The sequence below is a fragment of the Vigna angularis genome, chromosome 1 (genome assembly GCF_016808095.1).
Source record: "Vigna angularis cultivar LongXiaoDou No.4 chromosome 1, ASM1680809v1, whole genome shotgun sequence".
NCBI classification, from domain to species: domain Eukaryota; kingdom Viridiplantae; phylum Streptophyta; class Magnoliopsida; order Fabales; family Fabaceae; genus Vigna; species Vigna angularis.
Window position 1 is genome coordinate 40,218,726 of NC_068970.1, and position 20,359 is coordinate 40,239,084.

At 37.7% G+C, this 20,359-nt stretch overlaps 1 protein-coding gene across 1 annotated transcript; it reads left to right on the plus strand.

The window, feature by feature from the left end:
* Positions 1–11,009: 11,009 nt before the first annotated feature.
* On the plus strand, positions 11,010–14,813 carry LOC128194920 (uncharacterized; the record flags this gene model as incomplete). The annotated part of the gene is made up of 5 exons (XM_052871429.1): positions 11,010–11,978; positions 12,309–12,561; positions 13,012–13,649; positions 13,776–14,536; positions 14,693–14,813. Coding segments are annotated over 5 exons (2,742 nt in total), but the record flags the coding sequence as incomplete, so codon positions are not given.
* Positions 14,814–20,359: the final 5,546 nt, after the last annotated feature.

Genomic DNA, 20,359 nt, shown 5'->3' on the forward strand with positions numbered 1-20,359 from the left:
AAAACTGGTTTTCAGTTAAAAGAATAAATTTTGGAAGTAAGGTTTTAACATCAGATTTGTGTTTCAAAAGAAGAATCCATGTGAAACGACTATAATCATCAACAACAGTTAAAAAATATTTGTATCCATCAATAGAAGAAATAGAAAGGGGGCCCCAAATGTCAACATGAATGAGATGAAAGAAACAAGGAGATTTAGTTTTGCTAACAGAAAATTGAAGACGTTTTTGTTTGGCAAAAGCACAAGCATCACAATCATCAATAGATTGAAAGGAAATATCAGTATATTGAGAGGCTAAAGTTTGAAAAACTTTATTTGAAGGATGTCCAAGTTTCATGTGCCACAGATTACAAGAATCACTAGAACTATTATGAAAAGCAGAACGAAAAATGTTTAATTCAGATGTAGTTGTTGGATTATTGCTAAGAAGATAAAAAAGGCCCTTGTATTTCTTAGCTACTCCAATCGTCTGGTAAGTATCCATCTGCACAATGAGACAGCTATTTTGATGAAAAACGATGAGGAAATTATTGGAATGTAATAGTTTAGAAATAGAATTAAGATGAATAGAGAAATTGGGAACAAAAAGAGTATTATGCAAAATCAAATTGCCTAAAATGACAGTACCAGAAAATTTAGCAGTAACAAAACTGTGATTTGGTAAACGTATCGAAATAGGAGTGATGGGATGTAAAGAATGAAAAAGAAATTTTGAAGAACATATATGATCAGTAGCGCCACTATCTATAATCCAAGAAGAAGAATTAAGTGAAGAAAAAGAACCTGAGGACTGTGGAGTGCATTGATTAACACTGGCCTCCCTAGTAGTAGGAGATTAAGACTGTTTCAATAAACCAAGAATGACGTCATACTGATCTTGAGAAAAGGTGCAAGGAATTTGAGTTTTATCAGCGGAAGAATCAGTGGAGGTGTGTGAAACACCATCAGTCAGGTTGGCAGAAGGATTGAAGATGGCAGAATTAGGTTTGATGATGGGTTTATAACCTTGAGGAAGACCATATTTGATCCAGCAATTATCAGAAGTATGATTGGTTCGTTTGCAATGATCGCAATATTTGGAACGACCACCATATTTAGGAATGCATCCGCGTCCACGACCAGAAGAAACACCAGGACCATCGGTCTTATAAGGCTTGTACTGAGGATCGTGAGCATTGAAATTGGCCATGGAATCTTGTGGAATTTCTGAGGAAGAATTATGAAATTCGCGTTCTTGTTGAAGAATCAAAGAAAAAGTTTTGGTAAGAGTCGGCATGGGTTCCATTAGCATGATTTGAGAACGTACAGAAGAGAATTCATCGTTTAACCCACGTAGAAACTTGATTACAGAATCATCACTACGCTCTTGTTGAATCTTGATCAATAATCCACAATTGCAAGGAGAATGAAAGTCACAGACAAGAATGGTTTGATACAGAGAAAGCTCTTTCCAAATTATTTGAAGACGAGTATAATACTGAGATACAGTGGAATCACCTTGTTTGCAAGAGTGAAGAGCTTCTTGAAGATCAGCAATACGAAACTTATCACCATGAGAAAAACGTTGAAGGAGATCAGTCCAAATTTCGTAGGCAGATTCCATCCACATAACGGATTGTTTTATGGGAAGCGTCATGGATCGCGTCAACCAGGAAATCACCATCTTGTTGCAGCATTTCCAGGCTTGGTGAAGGACATCATCAGTAGGAGGGCAAGAAATAGTACCAAGAACAAAATTTTCTTTATTCTTGGTTTCAAGAGCAACGAGCATATCATGCCACCATTGTTGATAGTTGTTGTCAGAAAGGAGAGGAGTAACAAGAACAAGAGCTGGGTTCTCACCGGGATGGAGAAACAGAGGATTAGCAGGGTTAGAAAGATAATCGGTGGTGGAAATGGAGAAAGCCATGAGAATAGAACAGAAAAGTATTTGTGCTCTGATACCATGTAAGTGATCAGAGAAACGAGAAAGAGAAAACTAGAAAGAACAAACTGAAAATGAATTGTATTGAAAAAGTTGCAGAAATTACAATAAAACAAAGTATTTATACAGGAAAAAGAAGAAACAACTAAGAAAAGTAAAACGCAGACCGAGCAGTGATGGACAAACGCCCGAGAAGCTGACGACCGAAGCTGTGCGAGCTCCTCGAAGCTTCCTCCAGAGAGTGAAGACGCACGGAATGGAAGCGAAGCTCTAGATTGAGAGCTGACTCGAAGGAAAGCTACTAAACTATGAAGAGAATCAAGAAATCCCTAAGATCTAAGGTTTAAACGGTGGAGATGAAGGAAAATAGAAAAGGTCGAGAAAACCCTAGCGAAGGCCATAGATCGAAGAACTGTTCGGTGAAGATGAGGTTCTATGGCCAAAAAGGATGAAGTGAGGGGGAAGACGAGGTAGAATGTGGCTTACAATCGGTGAAAATGGGGAAACGGCAGATCTGAGGTTGGAGACGATGGAACTCTCGAAAGCGAGATTGAGACGCGAAAAAGTGGTGCGGTTCTGTGCGAGAGTGAAGGAACGAGAAAGAAAATGTGGATGGGCGAGTCTGATGCGCGAAGGGAAAGAAGACGCGTGTACTGACGCCACTGACGCGGATTGGAGCAATGGTGATGTTGTGTGATGAGAGAAGCACGGTGGTAGTGGAAAATGAAAGTGAGAGTGGTGCTTGGAAGGTGGCTAGAGGGAGTCTTTGGACTCTCTAGCCTGACTTTCAAGAGAGAATTGTTTCTATTTCAGAAAACTTAATTCTCATTAATCTCAAAAGTGACAATACAATAGAGGAGCTGGGTATTTATAGTAAAACATGCTCCTTAAGAGCTATGCTAGGAAAGATAAAAATACAAAAGGAAGACTAAGTCAAGTAGGATTCCATCATGCCCTCCCTCTTAAGAAAAGATTTGTCCTCAAATCTGGCAATCGCCTTATGAAGAAGCTCCACACAATCTTTGGGAGCATGGCCATCTTGGAGTGGCCTTATTCTTTTAGATCTAGTTTTCTTCCTCCTGGATCAAACACGAATCTGCAATACACATCAAATATATCTTCGGTTAATATTAATCCAAGAAAGAATTTTTCTTTAAAAACAAGAGAATAAGAACTTCTAATACTTTGATTTGTAATCTTCGAAAATTTTAGAAGTCCAAATTCAATTTTATCTTGAGTTAATTGTTTTCTTAAATATAACAATAACTCAAGATTTGAATTGTCATATTTTGAAAATGTTTTCATGATAATTGGTTTGAAAGAGAAGTCAAAATTTAAAAAGTAATCAATTATTGAAAAAGAAGTAAAGATTTGGAAACCTTCCCTTTTAGGTTCCACAGTCTTTGAAAGAATAGGATTTGTCATCAGTAAAAATTTCTCCTTTTCTTTCTTCTCTCTTTCTTGCCTTTTTCTCTTTTCTTCTTTTCTCTCTTCTTCTCTTCTTAATTCCTCTCTTCTTCTCTCTTCTCTTTTCTCTATTTGTTCTCTCTCTCTCTTCTCTTCTTCTTTCCTTTCTTCCTTTTCTTTTCTCTCAATCTCTCTTTCTCTTTTCTTATCCTTGATCTCCATAAGTCTTGCCCCAAATTCTAATTCTCTACGAAGAAACCCACGATCATTTAAACTCCCAAGAAATAATTTTCCATCATCAATGCAATCCCTAATTAGTTCTAGGTTTCTTTTAATGCTTGAAGGCACAAACTTTCTTCTCATGCAAGCTTTTAAATCATGCCAATCACGAATGGAGGACTTTCTACCTTTCCTAACATGATATTGTCTTTCATCCCACCACTCACTTGCATGCTCTTCTAACTTAGAGAGATATATGCTAAGGACATAATATTCACTCTCTTCATAAAACCAAGGATTTATTTTATCAATTTCTTTTTCCCAAGCTAGATATGTTAATGCACCTATGTCTTTACCAAAGAATGGAAGATTCCTAGCTTGTTTAAACATTTCATCAACATTATCTAACCTAGAAGACCTATATGAACCATAAGAAGACATCTTTGTTTTTAAAAGTTTTCTTAATCAAAAGGGTTCAAAACTTTCACTTAGACAAGTCCCAGGTAAGAGAGGTGAGCTAAAGAGCTGCTTAAGTACCAAGTCTTGCCTTGCCAGAAATGTCTTAGGCTACTAACTAATTACCCCTTAAACTAAAATCACCTTTAGAAACAAAGTACACAACTCAAACAATTAATCACAATTAAAAGACTAGACTCTCGGACTCTAATGTGATAAGGCTTAGAGTTTAATCCCTTTTAGCCTAAATCACTCCTAAACGTGAACACAAAAATCAAATAAACAAAAAAACACTAAAGAAACCAGCGGACTCTAATGACCCCTACGAGCTACACAAATCAAGTTAATATTAAATTCTACTCCTATGGTGAAGCTTGTAGCTTTGGCTAACAAGACACATTCACCTATCTAGCTATGCTAAAATTAAAGCAAGTTAAAGTTGCCAAGAGTTTGAAAGAGCACCAAGGACTCTTCCAAAGAACTTGGACTTTATAAAAGGCCCTTTTACAAAACAAAAGTTAAAACCAACAGTGGGCTAAGACAAGCCCATTACAAATCAGATGAATCAAACAAATACAGAGAAAATAAAAAAATCAAAACCATGATGCGGTCCTAGACCACTTCTTCATCTTGCACGAAATCTTCCAGAGGCCAAATATTCCTTTCAATTCTCGGCCTAAATCAAGAAACTAGCTTGTCCAATCCTGCAATCACACATGCACAAAACTGCTATGAGTATTCACTTGGTTAAAACAGATTGCAAAAGAGGATATAGGGCAGTAAGAACTTCCCTTTCTCTTGGCTGCACAAGCTTTCCAAGCTTTCCACTAAGAATCTGCTTAGGTTTTTGTCTTCTCAGTAAATTTCTGCTCAAGCTAAACTCTCAAGTATCAGCTCTGCACACACCAAAATCAAACCACATCATATTCGCGTATTTAGTTAAACATTTTGTAACATCCCAAAATACAGTAATCACCATATAATAGAATTAATTACATTTAACAGTAAAACAATGCAGTCTTTACACTAAAATTAGAGTTCATAAACCAAAAGGCTAATTACAGAATTCCATACAGTAATTCAAAAATAATAGAAGTTCGGGACGAACGGTTTTACAAAGACAAATAACCGAACGTTCAAAAACTACAAAGATAACATCTAAAATTAAACGAACGCTCTAGGGCTCGGCTTTGACTTCCACGTCTACCAGGTTTTCTTCTTCAATAACGTCTTCTAGCAATGCCTCTCCTTCTGCTCACATCCACACGGATGATCATTGCAATGACAGGACGAACGTACAAGTACGAGACAACACAAGGAAAAACGAAGGGTAAGCTTATGTAATTTAATTCATACATCAACATTTAAATTATACATTTCAAACAACACACAAGCATATAGTTCAACATGTATAATCATACTAAATCTATCACTAGACGGACCGTCCGGACTGTATGAATCTGTGTAGCTACAGGCGTTCTTGCACCCAAGTGATGTAGTAACTGGGATACACTCAACAGCTGCCACTCGAGGTTAGCCCTATCCAAAGTACCCCTAAGGACTAGGACTTCCTGCCGTTCCCACACATGACCTACCCCCTCTACGTGAGGACGAGTACTCACGGAACATCAGGATGAACTGCCAGCATTAGCATAACCACAATCATACTTTACCAATTCCAATATTCAATACATGAGTCGTTCTTCCCTGGAACGCTCGTTCAAATTCCATAATCGTATATTCATTCCATATAATGTTCACCCTTTATAATCCTTTACTTTATTATTATTATACTCATTAGTTACCTGGTCATAAAATAACAAACGTCCAGCCCTCTAAAGGATGAGGACGAACGATAAGAATTTTACCAATGATTTTCCTGTTCAGAATAGAATAAGACTAAGAGAAGTACTTGTAGATAAAAGGGACCAAATAAACTAAGGAAATTTGTGACGAACGTTAATTTCCACGTGAGTCAGTTAAATGAACTAACTCGTTTGAGCTCACACTGGTACTTAAAGAATAATTCCATTATGGAGATTTTAGATCGGATCCAATGTAAGGAGAAGAACCAAGAATGTTGAGAGCTATCTTTGGAGTAATTCACATACGGAAGTCCGATGCCAGTAAATGACCGAACATGGGTAAAAGGGAAATATTATTATAGTTGAACGAACATTATTTTATCAAGGTTGATTATACGATAGTACGAGCACTTGGTATAATACCGAGCACTATTTAGGACGAACGCTAGGTATAGGACCGAGCGCTATTTATTACGAACGCTAGGTGTAAGACCGAGCGTTACTTATTACGAACGCTAGGTATAAGACCGAGCGCTACTTATTCTAAAGTACGAGGGTATGAAGATATTATTATTTTATTTCAGATACTCGGATACCACTAGTCTGAGCCGAACGCTCAAACATAGCATTTCAGAAGGACGCTCGTTCTCAACCAGAATTCTTTCCGAATGAAAGAATTTCATTTTAAACTGTTTACTAGAAAATCGAACGGTAGAGGACCGTTCGATTACGAACGTACATTATCATAGTGGGAATTTCATATTTCAAATTTTCATCTATTTCTAACTCAGGATTCAATATATCAGTTCATACTTTATAAATTCATATCAAATATCGATTTACATATTTTAGAATTCACATTATTCATTCATACTTCAAAGTGATAAATCATATTCACATTCTTAAATATCAACATCATCATACAGGTCAACCAACATACACCATATTCGTTCAATCAAACAACGATCGTTCACACAAAACACAAAATATGAATTAAATCAAATAAGCTTCCCTTACCCAGATTCGTGACTGAAACGTTCTATATGCAAGGTTTTGGTTCGTCCGCTTACAGCTTTCTATCCACACGATCACTTAACAATTCCAACTTAATCTAAACACATGAAAATCGAAATACTTAGACTATACCCTTGCATGCAGCCAAAACTTGGTTTTGCATGAAACCTAAGAACGAACAGCTAAGGGAAGAAACTTACCAGCTTCAGATTCTGAAACTGTTCGGTCCAAATTGAAACTCATGACCCAGGGAACGATCCTACGGTTTCTGAATGTTGATCGGAGAAAAGAGTAGTGAGTTACAATAGAGAGAAGATGGAAGCTTTCTAGAGAGAAGGATGAGAAAATGAAAGGTCAGGTTTCAGGAGGAAGAAGGGTGCTTACAGAGAGTGGGAAGAAGTGTTTCAGAAAAATCATTTTTCTTTCCCAGGCAAAACGAACGCGTACTCTCATACGGACACCTGTCTTCCACTACTGATTTTCGAACGTTCCATTCTTGACACCTGACGTCAGTGTGCAGAGTTTGGGAGTGCGTTTTAAATGGTCTGAGCAGGGTTTTAGTGCATTAATTTTGATTTGACAGGTGGATTATGGTGTTCATGATGGACGAACGCCCGAGAAGCTGACGACCGAAGCTGTGCGAGCTCGATTCGGACTCCTCGAAGCTTCGTCCAGAGAGATGACTGATAACAGTTGAAAAACTGTTATTTTCATGCTTAAAATTGATACTAAAAGCAACCTTTAGACTTAGAAACTAGCTTGAAATCATACTTTTATCCATATTTTCAGAAATAAGAGAGCTGGACAGGTTTATTGATGGAAAACCATCAAGAAATCACATTGGACCTCTTACTAGAGCAATGGCTAGGAAGATTCAAGAAGAAGAAGGATCATCTAACATTTTACTTCTATGGAAGGTTACTTATAAAAATCCTTCTTCTCTTAACTAAAGCACTTATATTTTGTTTTGTAGGAATTAATAAATCTTGGAGAATATGATTGAGCCATCCAAGAAAGAACCAAGCAAAGGAGCCAAAAAGCAAAGGAGGTGCTTACGGCATGCACCAGCATTTTCCACGTGAATGTTGGCTGATTTGGAAGGAAGCACACACCTTGCTGGATGAGCTGGAATGAGGCATGGATTTTGCTTGATCAAAATCTGAATAATTTGAATTTTAGGAGGGAATTACAAACAGAATTTAGGCTCCTCTTCACCTATAAATAAGAGGGCCTTTTCTTTGTATTGGGTTACTTTTGAGCTTAGTAAATTGCTGCTGAAATTCACTGCCAGCCCTATTGCTCTTGAGTCATTTAATTCTCTCTACTTTCTCTTCCCTTTCCTCTAGCTTCCTTCCATTGTAGGAAGGCCTTCTGAGCTGTGAGGTTCCCACACATACTCATTCCATTCAAATACACCAACCATCAATTAATCTCACTCAATTTCCGCTGCATCCACACTGTTGTTTTCCATCCACTGCACCAATACTGTTCTCTGGTTTTGAAGCTTTATCTGTAAGGTCCGGTCATTCAAGCATGGATAAGCTTCCATCAAGTGGTATCCAGAGCTTAGGTTCTCCACGCACCAAGGAGCTAAGCATTTCTTCTCATTCTGCAATTTAATTCTGCTGAATTCCATCTCTGTTTCTGTTTTCTGTTTCTGTTTTCTGTTTCTGTTTTCTATTTCTGTTTCAGTTTTAATTCTGCTTCTGTAATTCTGTTCCAGCCTTTAATTCTGTGTTCTTACAGTGCCTTATGTCCATCTTTCATTTTAAACGGTGAATTTTATTTGTTTGAGTCATTTCTTACAGTTTTAGTGCTTTTCACCGTGCTAAGTTTCCTTGAATTGTCTAATCTGAGTTTGGTCATGCTAAGCATATTAAATCTAGCTTAGATCTGTGTTTTTACACTTCTTAGAGTCATTTCCTTTGCTGTCCAGTTTTTGATTCCATGAAAAGCTAAATTTGGTTGGTTCCTTGATGGTTTTTGCTGCATAATTTGGCCATAGCAAGGGTGATTTTCGAATCCTGCTATTTCTGTGTGTTTGGACAGTTTGAACAAGTCTAAATGGATGATTAAAAGTTGCTAATACTGTTCATTTGGTCAAAATTGAAGTTATATGCAGATTGGATACTTAAACCATCAATTTTGAGTTAAAATTGGAAGTGGACCAGTGAATTTGAGTAGTAAGCATTATTTCAGCTGTTTAAGAGTTTAAACATGTTTAATATCATGAATAAAAGTTGTTTGAACATTCATCCAAGCTGCTGAAACACTGCTACTCATTTTGGGTTCCAAAACCACCATTTTAGTTCATTTTTCTGGTGCAGTTTCTGTTTTTTTTTTCAGCCACTGTTTTGGTAATTTTAGTGTAAAATTCATTGCTGGATTGTGAAAAAGCTGGTTCAATGTTTAAAAATGAAAATACATGATCAAAAGAAGAAGTATCAAGTGTTAAAAAGCTGTTAGAACCAACCAATCCAGATTACAGGCCCTGAAAAATCAAAAACACAAAATCTGAAATTCATTGGGGCATTTTATCAAACACTTCTGAAAATTATCAAACAGTTTGCATTTGGAATAATTTCTAAACTGTGCTTGTGTTTTTCTTGCTTTCTTCATCCATTCTAGTGCCTTTGATAAGTTCATCTTGTGTGCCTACTTTCATTTGTGTGTTGTCCAATTGTTTGTGTCTATTTTTTGGCATCTAAAGTGTTCAATACAACAGTCTATACTGGTGCAGTGTGCAGAAATTTGGTGCAGATTTTTAATCTGTTTGGTGTGTTTTTGCTGAGTTTTGGAGTGTATGTGCAAGCTGTTTGGGGCATCTAGTACCAGAATTCTTCTCCTACTTTGGTAGCCTCCTAGGAAGTGGTTTGAGCATTGAAAGTGGAGCAAGAAGGAAGACTCAACAGCAGCCCAAACACCACTGTCCAGTAGCTGAAAAATTCTGTTACAGCAGCATTTCAAACCTGGAAAAAGAGCAACTCACACCTTCATTTTGAGTAGCTTTCTGCAGCAGCAAGAAGACAAAGCTCACATTATTTCTAGGCCTCATTTCAAGTTTATTTACACCAAATATCACGGAATTTGCTGTTTGAAATTGTATTTTTTTTTCTTTGCTGTTTTTGAGCCAAGTGAATTGGAAAAATGCTCTTGAAGTAATTCCAAGTTCACAATTGAACATTGTAATAGTCCAATTTCGTTTCTTAGTGTGGAAGTGTGTCAAGGGGCTCCAAGTGTCACTTGCACTTTCACTTAGGGCCGTCTAACATTTACATTCTTGCATCTTTATTGCTTTCTTTAATTTCTTGCTTAATCTTTTTGTTTGTTTTTAAGTCTCCGTGGTATATAGGATTGCATAGCATTTAGTCAACCTTTCTTTGGTTTAGGTTCATTTCATAACATTTGAAAAGAATTTGAAGAATTTCTACTTAGAAACTAAGGTAAAGGATAACTCTAAGGAAACTCTGGCTAAGGAAGAACTTGGTTTCTAAGCTTGTCCATTTGTGACTCACCTCTTCTTCCTGGGAGCTACTTAGAAACATCTTTTGCCTCTAGAATCTCTTTAGAAATTTTTCACCAAAAACAAAGAAAGCTTGTGAAAATCTTTTCACTCATTACTTGTCAAATATTTTGAAAACTTTGTGAAAACCTTTGTTTCTTTGACAAGAATGAGTCAATCAAGTGTGCAAGGAAGTTTGAAACCCAATAGTGAAATGTCTTTAAGGGAAGAATTTGAGCAAAGATTTGAACAAAGGGATAAAGAGATTAGTGAGCTCAAAGATATGATTAGTCAACTTTTGATTAATCAAGATAAAAAGAAAGAGAGGTCTTCCCATAGGAGAAGAGAAGAATCATCATCTTCTCCAAGTGAAATTGAGCAAAATAGTAGTCATCACAATGATGACCACTACCAAATGCCTCCTAGAAGACAACATAGAGTTAGAGAGCATTACCCAAGAGAGCCTAAGATTGATCTTCCTTCCTTCCATGGAAAAGATGATGTAGAAGAATACCTAGAGTGGGAAATGAAAGTTGAGCAATTGTTTGAGTGCCACCAAATAGATGATGAAAGGAGAGTCACCATGGCTTCTCTAAGCTTTCAAGGTTATGCCTTAATTTGGTGGACAACCTTAGTCAAGGACCATAGGCTAAGACACTTACCTCCCATTAGGTATTGGAATGAAATGAGAGCTGCCTTGAGGAGGAGGCATGTACCAGCCTACTATGATAGGGAGATAATGGATAAACTCCATAAACTCCAACAAAGGAATATGAGTGTTGAGGAATATAGACAAAAAATGGAGTTACTCATGTTGAGAGCTGGGATAAGAGAAGAACCTAGGATAACAATAGCTAGGTTTCAAAGTGGACTTAACTATGACATAAGAGATAGGGTTGAACTTATACCATACAATGATCTCAATGAGTTAATCCAACTTTGTGTGAGGGTTGAGCAACAACTAAAGAGGAAAAGCTCCACCAAGAAAGATTACCCTCATAGTTCTTACCATAAGAAAGAGTATAAGAGGGAGGGTAGTCAAACCAAGCCAAGATATGAAGACAGAGAGAGAGAGAGAGGAAAAGAAAAAGTTAAAGAACCTTCAAGAGATCATAAGAGTAAGGAGACTAAGTGCTTTAGATGTGGGGAAAAAGGGCACTATGCATCTGAGTGCCGCAATAGAAAGTCAACTTACATCCTTGAGCATGAGAGTGAAAGTGAGGGTTCTTCATATAGTGAGTCTGAGACATCCACTTCTGAAGAAGAAGAAGCTTTACCTTGTGATGGTGACTTACTTATGGTAAGGAGACTCTTGGAAAGTAAACATGTAGAATTAGAACAGTCACAAAGAGAGAACCTATTCCACACAAGATGCAAAGTTTTAGAAAAGACATGTTCAATGATAGTGGATAGTGGCTCTTGTTGCAACTGTTGTAGTTCTAGAATGGTAGAGAAGCTTGGCTTAACAACTACTCCTCATCCTAAACCTTACAAACTTCAATGGATCAAAGAGGATGATGGAATAGTAGTTAAAGAACAAGTAAGTGTACCTATTTCCATTGGCAAATATGAAGATCAAATTGTTTGTGATATAGTACCAATGGAAGCTGGGCACATATTACTTGGAAGACCTTGGCAATATGATAAACAAGCTTTACATGATGGAGTCACCAACAAAATCACCATTCAACACAAGGGAAAGAAAATTATTTTGTGTCCTCTTACACCTTCACAAGTAAGAGAGGACCAAATAATTCTTAAGAAGAAGTTGGATGGAGAAAAGAAAAAAGAAAATAAGAAAGAAAGAAAGAATTTGGTAACCCATGCCTCAGTCCATGAAGTTGTCCAACCTCAAACCTTGAATATTTCCAAAAATCTTTTTCTTGGACAACCTCATTTCCTTCTTTATTGCAAAGAGGCATTTGTTTCAATCACTCATGAACTTGGTTCTCTACCAAAGGGGTTGCAAAAACTTTTAAAGGAATTTGATGATATATTTCCCAAAGAGGTACCAAGTGGATTACCACCTTTAAGGGGAATAGAACATCAAATAGATTTGGTGCCTGGGGCAAGCCTACCCAATAGGCCAGCCTATAGAACCAACCCTATGGAAACAAAAGAAATAGAGAAACAAGTTAATGACTTGTTGAACAAAGGGTGGATCCAAAAGAGTTTAAGTCCCTGTGCTGTGCCTGTGTTGTTGGTCCCTAAAAAGGATGGGTCTTGGAGAATGTGTACAGATTGTAGGGCCATCAACAACATAACTGTCAAGTATAGGCATCCCATTCCTAGGCTAGATGACATGTTGGATGAATTACATGGAGCAAATCTCTTCACCAAAATTGATCTTAAAAGTGGATACCATCAAATAAGAATTCATGAAGGAGATGAATGGAAAACTGCTTTCAAGACCAAGTTCGGTTTGTATGAATGGTTAGTCATGCCCTTTGGCTTGACCAATGCTCCAAGTACATTCATGAGATTAATGAATCATGTGCTTAGGGAATGCATAGGCAGATTTGTAGTGGTCTACTTTGATGATATCTTAATCTATAGTCAAGGCCTTCAAGAACATCTTAACCATGTCAGAAAAGTCTTGCTTCTTCTTAGAGAACATCATCTCTTTGCCAACTTTGACAAATGTACTTTTTGTCAAGAAAGTGTGATTTTCCTTGGATTCAAAGTGGGAAAAGAAGGTGTACATGTTGATCCAGAGAAGATCAAGGCTATACAAGAATGGCCAACCCCTAAAAATGTAGGAGATGTGAGAAGTTTTCATGGGTTAGCAAGTTTTTATAGGAGATTTGTGAAAGATTTCTCCACCATAGCTGCTCCTTTAAATGAGCTAGTCAAGAAAGATATGCCTTTTATTTGGGGTGATAAGCAAGAGTTGTCTTTTGAGACTTTGAAACACAAGTTAACACATGCACCTATTCTAGTTTTGCCTGATTTTTCCAAAGCCTTTGAACTAGAATGTGATGCATCTGGGGTAGGAATAGGAGCTGTTTTAATACAAGGAGGACATCCCATAGCTTACTTTAGTGAAAAACTTAGGGGGCCTACCTTAAACTATCCTACCTATGACAAAGAGTTGTATGCCCTCATTAGAGCTTTAAAAACTTGGGAGCATTACTTGGTAACTAGAGAATTCATCATACACACTGACCATGAATCTCTCAAGTACATTAAAGGGCAAGCAAAGCTAAACAAAAGACATGCAAAGTGGGTGGAATATCTTGAGCAATTTCCCTATGTCATCAAACACAAAAAGGGAAGTACTAATGTTGTTGCGGATGCTTTATCTAGAAGACATGCATTATTAGTAACCCTAGGATCCCAAATATTAGGATTTGATGACATAAAAGAGTTATATGAAAATGATGAAACATTTGCATCCACTTATTCATCATGTCTTAAGAAGCCTTTTGATGGATTCTATCTTTCTGAGGGGTATCTTTTTAATAAAGGAAAACTTTGTATACCCCAAGGATCCATTAGAAAACTTCTTATCAAAGAGAGTCATGGAGGAGGACTCATGGGCCATCATGGAGTTGATAAAACTCTAAACATTTTGAAAAGTAAATTTTATTGGCCACACATGAGAATAGATGTTCAAAGACATTGTTCTAAATGTATAGCTTGTTTACAAGCTAAGTCCAAAATTATGCCTCATGGACTCTATACACCTCTTCCTATAGCTAATACCCCTTGGGAGGACATAAGCATGGACTTTGTCTTAGGATTGCCAAGAACTCAAAGGGGGTATGATTCTATATTTGTGGTAGTAGATCGTTTTAGTAAAATGGCTCATTTTATACCCTGCCACAAAGTAGATGATGCTAGCTATATCTCTAGACTCTTCTTTAAAGAAATAGTGAGATTGCATGGCTTACCCAAAACTATAGTGTCTGATAGAGATGTGAAGTTTCTAAGCCATTTTTGGAAAACTTTATGGGAAAAGCTTGGAACTAAACTTCTATTTTCTACTACATGTCACCCACAAACTGATGGGCAAACTGAAGTAGTAAATAGATCTTTATCTACATTATTAAGGGTAATATTAAGAGGAAATAACAAATCTTGGGATGAACATCTACCTCATATTGAATTTGCTTATAATAGAGTAGTCCACAAGACTACTAATCTTTCTCCTTTTGAGGTTGTTTATGGTTTTAACCCTATCACACCTCTTGATTTACTACCTCTTCCAGAATCATCTTCTTTTCTTCATAAAGAAGGTGCTTCTAAAGCGAAGTTTATCAAGAAGTTACATGAGAAAGTTAAAATCCAAATTGAAAAACAAACTCAAAAATATGTAGAATACAACAACAAAGGGAGAAAGAAAATAGTTTTTGAAAAAGGAGACCTAGTTTGGCTTCATTTGAGAAAGGAAAGATTTCCCTCTCAAAGGAAATCCAAACTTAGTCCAAGAGGAGATGGTCCATTCAAGGTGGTCAAAAAGATAAATGATAATGCATACATATTAGACCTTCCTGAAAGTTATGGTGTCAGTCCTACTTTTAACATCTGCGATTTAATTCCTTTCACAGGAGATGATCAACAGGATGAAGCAGATCTGAGGACAGATCTTTTACAAGAGGGAGGGTCTGATGGAAAACCATTAAGAAATCACATTGGACCTCTTACTAGAGCAATGGCTAGGAAGATTCAAGAAGAAGAAGGATCATCTAACATTTTACTTCTATGGAAGGTTACTTATAAAAATCCTTCTTCTCTTAACTAAAGCACTTATATTTTGTTTTGTAGGAATTAATAAATCTTGGAGAATATGATTGAGCCATCCAAGAAAGAACCAAGCAAAGGAGCCAAAAAGCAAAGGAGGTGCTTACGGCATGCACCAGCATTTTCCACGTGAATGTTGGCTGATTTGGAAGGAAGCACACACCTTGCTGGATGAGCTGGAATGAGGCATGGATTTTGCTTGATCAAAATCTGAATAATTTGAATTTTAGGAGGGAATTACAAACAGAATTTAGGCTCCTCTTCACCTATAAATAAGAGGGCCTTTTCTTTGTATTGGGTTACTTTTGAGCTTAGTAAATTGCTGCTGAAATTCACTGCCAGCCCTATTGCTCTTGAGTCATTTAATTCTCTCTACTTTCTCTTCCCTTTCCTCTAGCTTCCTTCCATTGTAGGAAGGCCTTCTGAGCTGTGAGGTTCCCACACATACTCATTCCATTCAAATACACCAACCATCAATTAATCTCACTCAATTTCCGCTGCATCCACACTGTTGTTTTCCATCCACTGCACCAATACTGTTCTCTGGTTTTGAAGCTTTATCTGTAAGGTCCGGTCATTCAAGCATGGATAAGCTTCCATCATTTATGCTTGATTTCAGTGTTTTTGTGCAGATTTTAAGGTGAATTTAGTGAAAGAAGTGAAGAATGAGAGAGAGGGAATCAGAAAAGGAATCAAAGAGTGCAAAAAGAGAAGCCGCAACTGCCGCTCAGCGGCAGTTTACCGCTGAGCGGCACTCAGAAGCTCACGGGAGGACCGCTGAGGGGCAAAATGGCCGCTGAGGGGAAGAACCGAGCTGACGCACTTACCGCTGAGCGGTAGTTTACCGCTGAGCGGCACTTTAATGGGCTTGGACCTAAAATTTTGTAATTTACGAATGATATATAAGCCTTAGGGTTTCCTAGGGTTAGGCATCTTTGGCAGAAACGAGGCAAACACTTTCTCTTCCACCCCTTTGAAGGAGGATCTTGGATGCTCAGGCTACCTCTTCACCTTTTTAGGGTTTATTCTTTCATACTTTCATTGTAATTCATCTAGGTTCACCATGAATATGGTGAACTAAACCTTGTATGTTTGTTGGGGAATCAATGTAATCTCTTGAAGCTCTCATATATGGAATTTATGCTTGCATCTTAATCTAAGATTTATGCTTTCTTTCATCATTAGTTAGGGTTTTTCCTCTTTGCTTAATGCTTGCATTGTTTAACTCATTCGATGCATGATTATTGGTTTTGTCGATACGGGAACGTACGGGGAAGTCTAGATCCGGGGAATTTCTCCCAATATGATATTGGTTGTCGTTAAGCTCCTGCACTTATGAACTGATCATTAGGAATGCTAGGAATTGTATGAACTCGTGATTGGGGAGAAGCCTTCTAGAAAGGTACTTTAGAGAGTGGCATTAACAATGATGATTTGAATGTTGAATTCCTAAAATATATGAGAGTGGATAAGATGAAATTGACCCCCAACAACATATTCATTCATATATTTCATTGAAAGTGTTTATCTTTTGCTTTTTGCCATTGATCAAAACTTCATGCATACATATTTAATTTTCGTCTTTTGCATATAAGATCTCAATTATTTCGTTTGTAAGTCTTAGCTAATCAACAAATCACATAACTAAACTAGGCCGTGAGTCCTTTGGGAAGAACGATACTTGGTCCTACCAAGTTTATTACTTGAACGATTCGGTCATACTTGCCGATTGAAAAACAAGTTTGTGACATCATATTTTGGTGCTCATAAATTTGTCCATCAAGTTTTTGGCGCCGCTGCCGGGGACTCGTGGTTTAACTAGTTAATTTGTGTGATTATTGATTATCTTTGACTTTAATTTTGAATTTCTGTTTTTATTTTTCTGTTTTTATTTTTTTTTTCTGTTTTTATTTCATTTTATTTTATTTTATTTTATTTTATTTTCTGTTTTTATTTTATTCTCTGAATCTTATATCTTCTTTTATATCTTTTTGTGCTAACAATTGTTTTTAGGGTTTTGTGCCTAATGTCTGCAGAATGCAATTTGGTCAAGAATTTAATAGGCACTCAATTCTACTAAGGTAATTTCAACCACTGGTGGGATCTCACTCAGGCATGGATAATGATCAATTTTGGCAAGTTGTCAAACAATTTAAGAATCGACCACCACAACAATGGCAGCAAAAACCCTCTCTATCGGGAAAAAGGAGAACGTTGGAGGAGGCAGTTCAACAGTACATACAGATACCTGATTGTCATCACAAAACCACTCAAGCTGCCGAAGAATTTGATAGGCCGCCACCACAACAATGGCAGCAACAACCCTCTCTATCAGTAAATTTGGATGACACCCTTCAACGATTTTTGAAAAATTCCGACTCTACTCAGAAAAGCATTGAAGAATCATGTAAAAGGATGGAGATGCACTTTCGTTACATTAGTCAGAGATTGAATGATGAGGTTAATACTGAAGTTAACCTTAAGGAGGAAGGGCAAACCAATGTTACTGAAAGTGACAAGATTCTTGATGAGAAAAAAATAGAGGGAGATGAGGAAAAGATAGAGAGAAAAGAGAAAGAAGAGTTGAGTGAGAAAAATAAAGATGAAGAAAAAGAGAAAGAAGTGGTTGAGAGAGAAGAGAGAAAGAAGATTTGTGTGAAAATAAAGAAGTTGAAAAGAAAAAGAAAAAGGAAGAAAAAAATAAAAGAAAAGAAAAAGAGAAAATTTAGGGAGAGAAAAAGGAAGAAAAAGAAGATGAGAGGAAAGAAGAAGAAATCATATGAAAAATCCCATCCTCATCTAAAGAAGAATCATGGGAAGGAAAAGAAATTCAAGTGCTTTATGGAAATCTTCAAGAAATTGGAGATTAAAGTTCCTATGATTGAGACACTGCAACAGGTTCCTGGTTTGATCAAATTTCTGAAGAAGTTCAGTAGGAAGAAGAAAAAGAAGAAGGAACTTGAGCTTTACTGGGTCAAGCTAATGACGTTAAAAGAGCGCTTGCTGGGAGGCAACCCAGTGATTTGCAAACTTTTGATTTGGATTTTGGTTTTGTAATTTTTACTTTGTGGTCATTATTTTTGTAAATATTTTGTTGGATCCAGCATCTACGGAAGGATGCTAGGTGGTTAAGTATCTACTGAAGGATACTAGGTTTGAAACACCTACTGATGGGTGTTGGTGGATTTTGGGTCAGGCTCGTGACATTAAATAAGCGCTACCTGGGAGGCAACCCAGTTGATTGATTGTTTCTGTTTGTTTATTTTAGTTAGGATTTGCATAAGCATTTTTAACATTGAATTGCAGGGAACCCATGAGGGGCATGTAGGGAAGACACGTAGGTTAAGAAAAGAAGGAGAGGAACACATCACGAAAGTGCCGCTGAGCGGTATTTTACCGCTGAGCGGTACTCTCGCAGATTGGGCTTTAGTTCCCCTTAGCGGGACCCGAGCCCATTAGGGTATTTTTAAACCCTAAGCTGCGCAAAGTCTTATACTTTCTGCTTTTCTCTGCACAAACACTTCCACACACCTTCTCCTAGGTTTTCCACATCTTTTCACTCTTCCCTCTTAAGAAAATATCTCTTCCACTCATTTTTTCACTAGTGTGCCATCAAAGTTTGGGGTTGGAAGAGAGCATTCTAGCTTGGAAGCACTCTCATTGCATCTAGCATCTCCACCCAAGTAAGTAAAATGCATTTTGTTCATTCTAGGGTTCTTGAATTTGAATGTGATTGTCAAAGCATGAATATTTAGGGGTTTTGATTTTTATGCATGATTTGATGATATATTTGATGTTTGAACCGATTAAACTACATGATCATGAACTGGAAAACTGAAAATTGCATTTGGGTGGAGTTAGGACAGCTTTAAAATAGGTTTTTTCAAAAATCTGCAGAGTTACCGCTGAGGAGTAATCTGCCGCTGAGCGGCACTCTGCCAGATTTGGTTTTTCTGAAATTTTCGTGTTGGAATGTGGCACTGGTGGCGCTGAGGGGAAATTCTGGCCCTCAGCGGTGGTTTAGCTTCGAAAGGAGTTGTGTTCTGTGTTTTACTAATGATTAACATCATGTTCTGTGGTTTTGTTTGTGTTTTGAATGTAGGAATGGCATCTTCATCAGGAAAAAGATTGAAAACCATGGCAACTAGGAGAAAGGAAAAGGAACCAGAGCAACCCCATTCTGGCAGGTTCCTCTCTAGGAAACATGAGAAGCACTTTAGGGTGGTTCAGGACAGGAGACTTCTGATGGAGAGAAAGGTTGGAATGATACCTAACTTTGCTCCTCAATTTGGAGAGCAAGTGTTAGGGAATGATTGGGGAAAGCTAGCCACTTATCCTGCACCTGCCAACATAGCTGTGGTGAAGGAATTTTACACCAATGCAAAGAAGATTGGTGATTATCCAGCTGAGAATTATTTGGGCTATGTCAGAGGCCATGCTATCAGGTATGACCCTGATTCTATCAACAACTTCCTGGATACTGTGTGGGCTGGTGAGCAATGTCAGTTTGCTCTTTGCATGGAGGAAGGTGCTGATTTTGAGGATGTGGAGAGAGTGTTGTGTATACCTGGAGGACACTTCCAAAGGAGTAGATCTGGCTCAGTGGTTAACATTAGGAGGATAGATTTGAATCCTCTTGCAAAATATTGGATGGCATTTTCTCATGCCAACATTCAGCCATGTTCACATGTGTCAGATATTACTCTCAGCAGGGCACTATTCATCTACTGTGCTATCAGAAATTTGAATGTTAATATTGGGCAGGTGATAGCTGATGAAATTAGTGTATGTGCTAACACCTCAAACAACAAAGCACCACTAGGACATCCTTCTTTGATCACTCACCTTTGCAAGCTAGCTGGGGTGGACACTTCTGTTCCACCATTTGAGAGGCCAAGAAAAGCTATTGATGAGGCTTATTATAGACAGTATTGTGGAGGTGAGGATGTAGCTCAGCCAGTTCCACCACGCCGGGCTCGTAGAGAGAGAGGGCCAGCACAGAGCCAGACGTCTGCTGATACACATGAAGCAGAACCATTCCAGATGAGGGACATGTATATGTCTCTTATAGGTGCTCAGTTGCAGTCCATTCACAGAGGGCAGGTGGCCACTGCTGAGATGATAGTGGGGATGTATGATACACCTCCAGCCCACAGGTGGACTATGGATGAATTCCACAATGTAGTAGCTTGGCCAGAAGAACCAGTACATGGAGGAGGAGCTGGAGCAGCTGAAGCTTCAGCTAGAGATATGGAAGAAGATGAAGCTGAGGAGGAGGATGCATTTGAT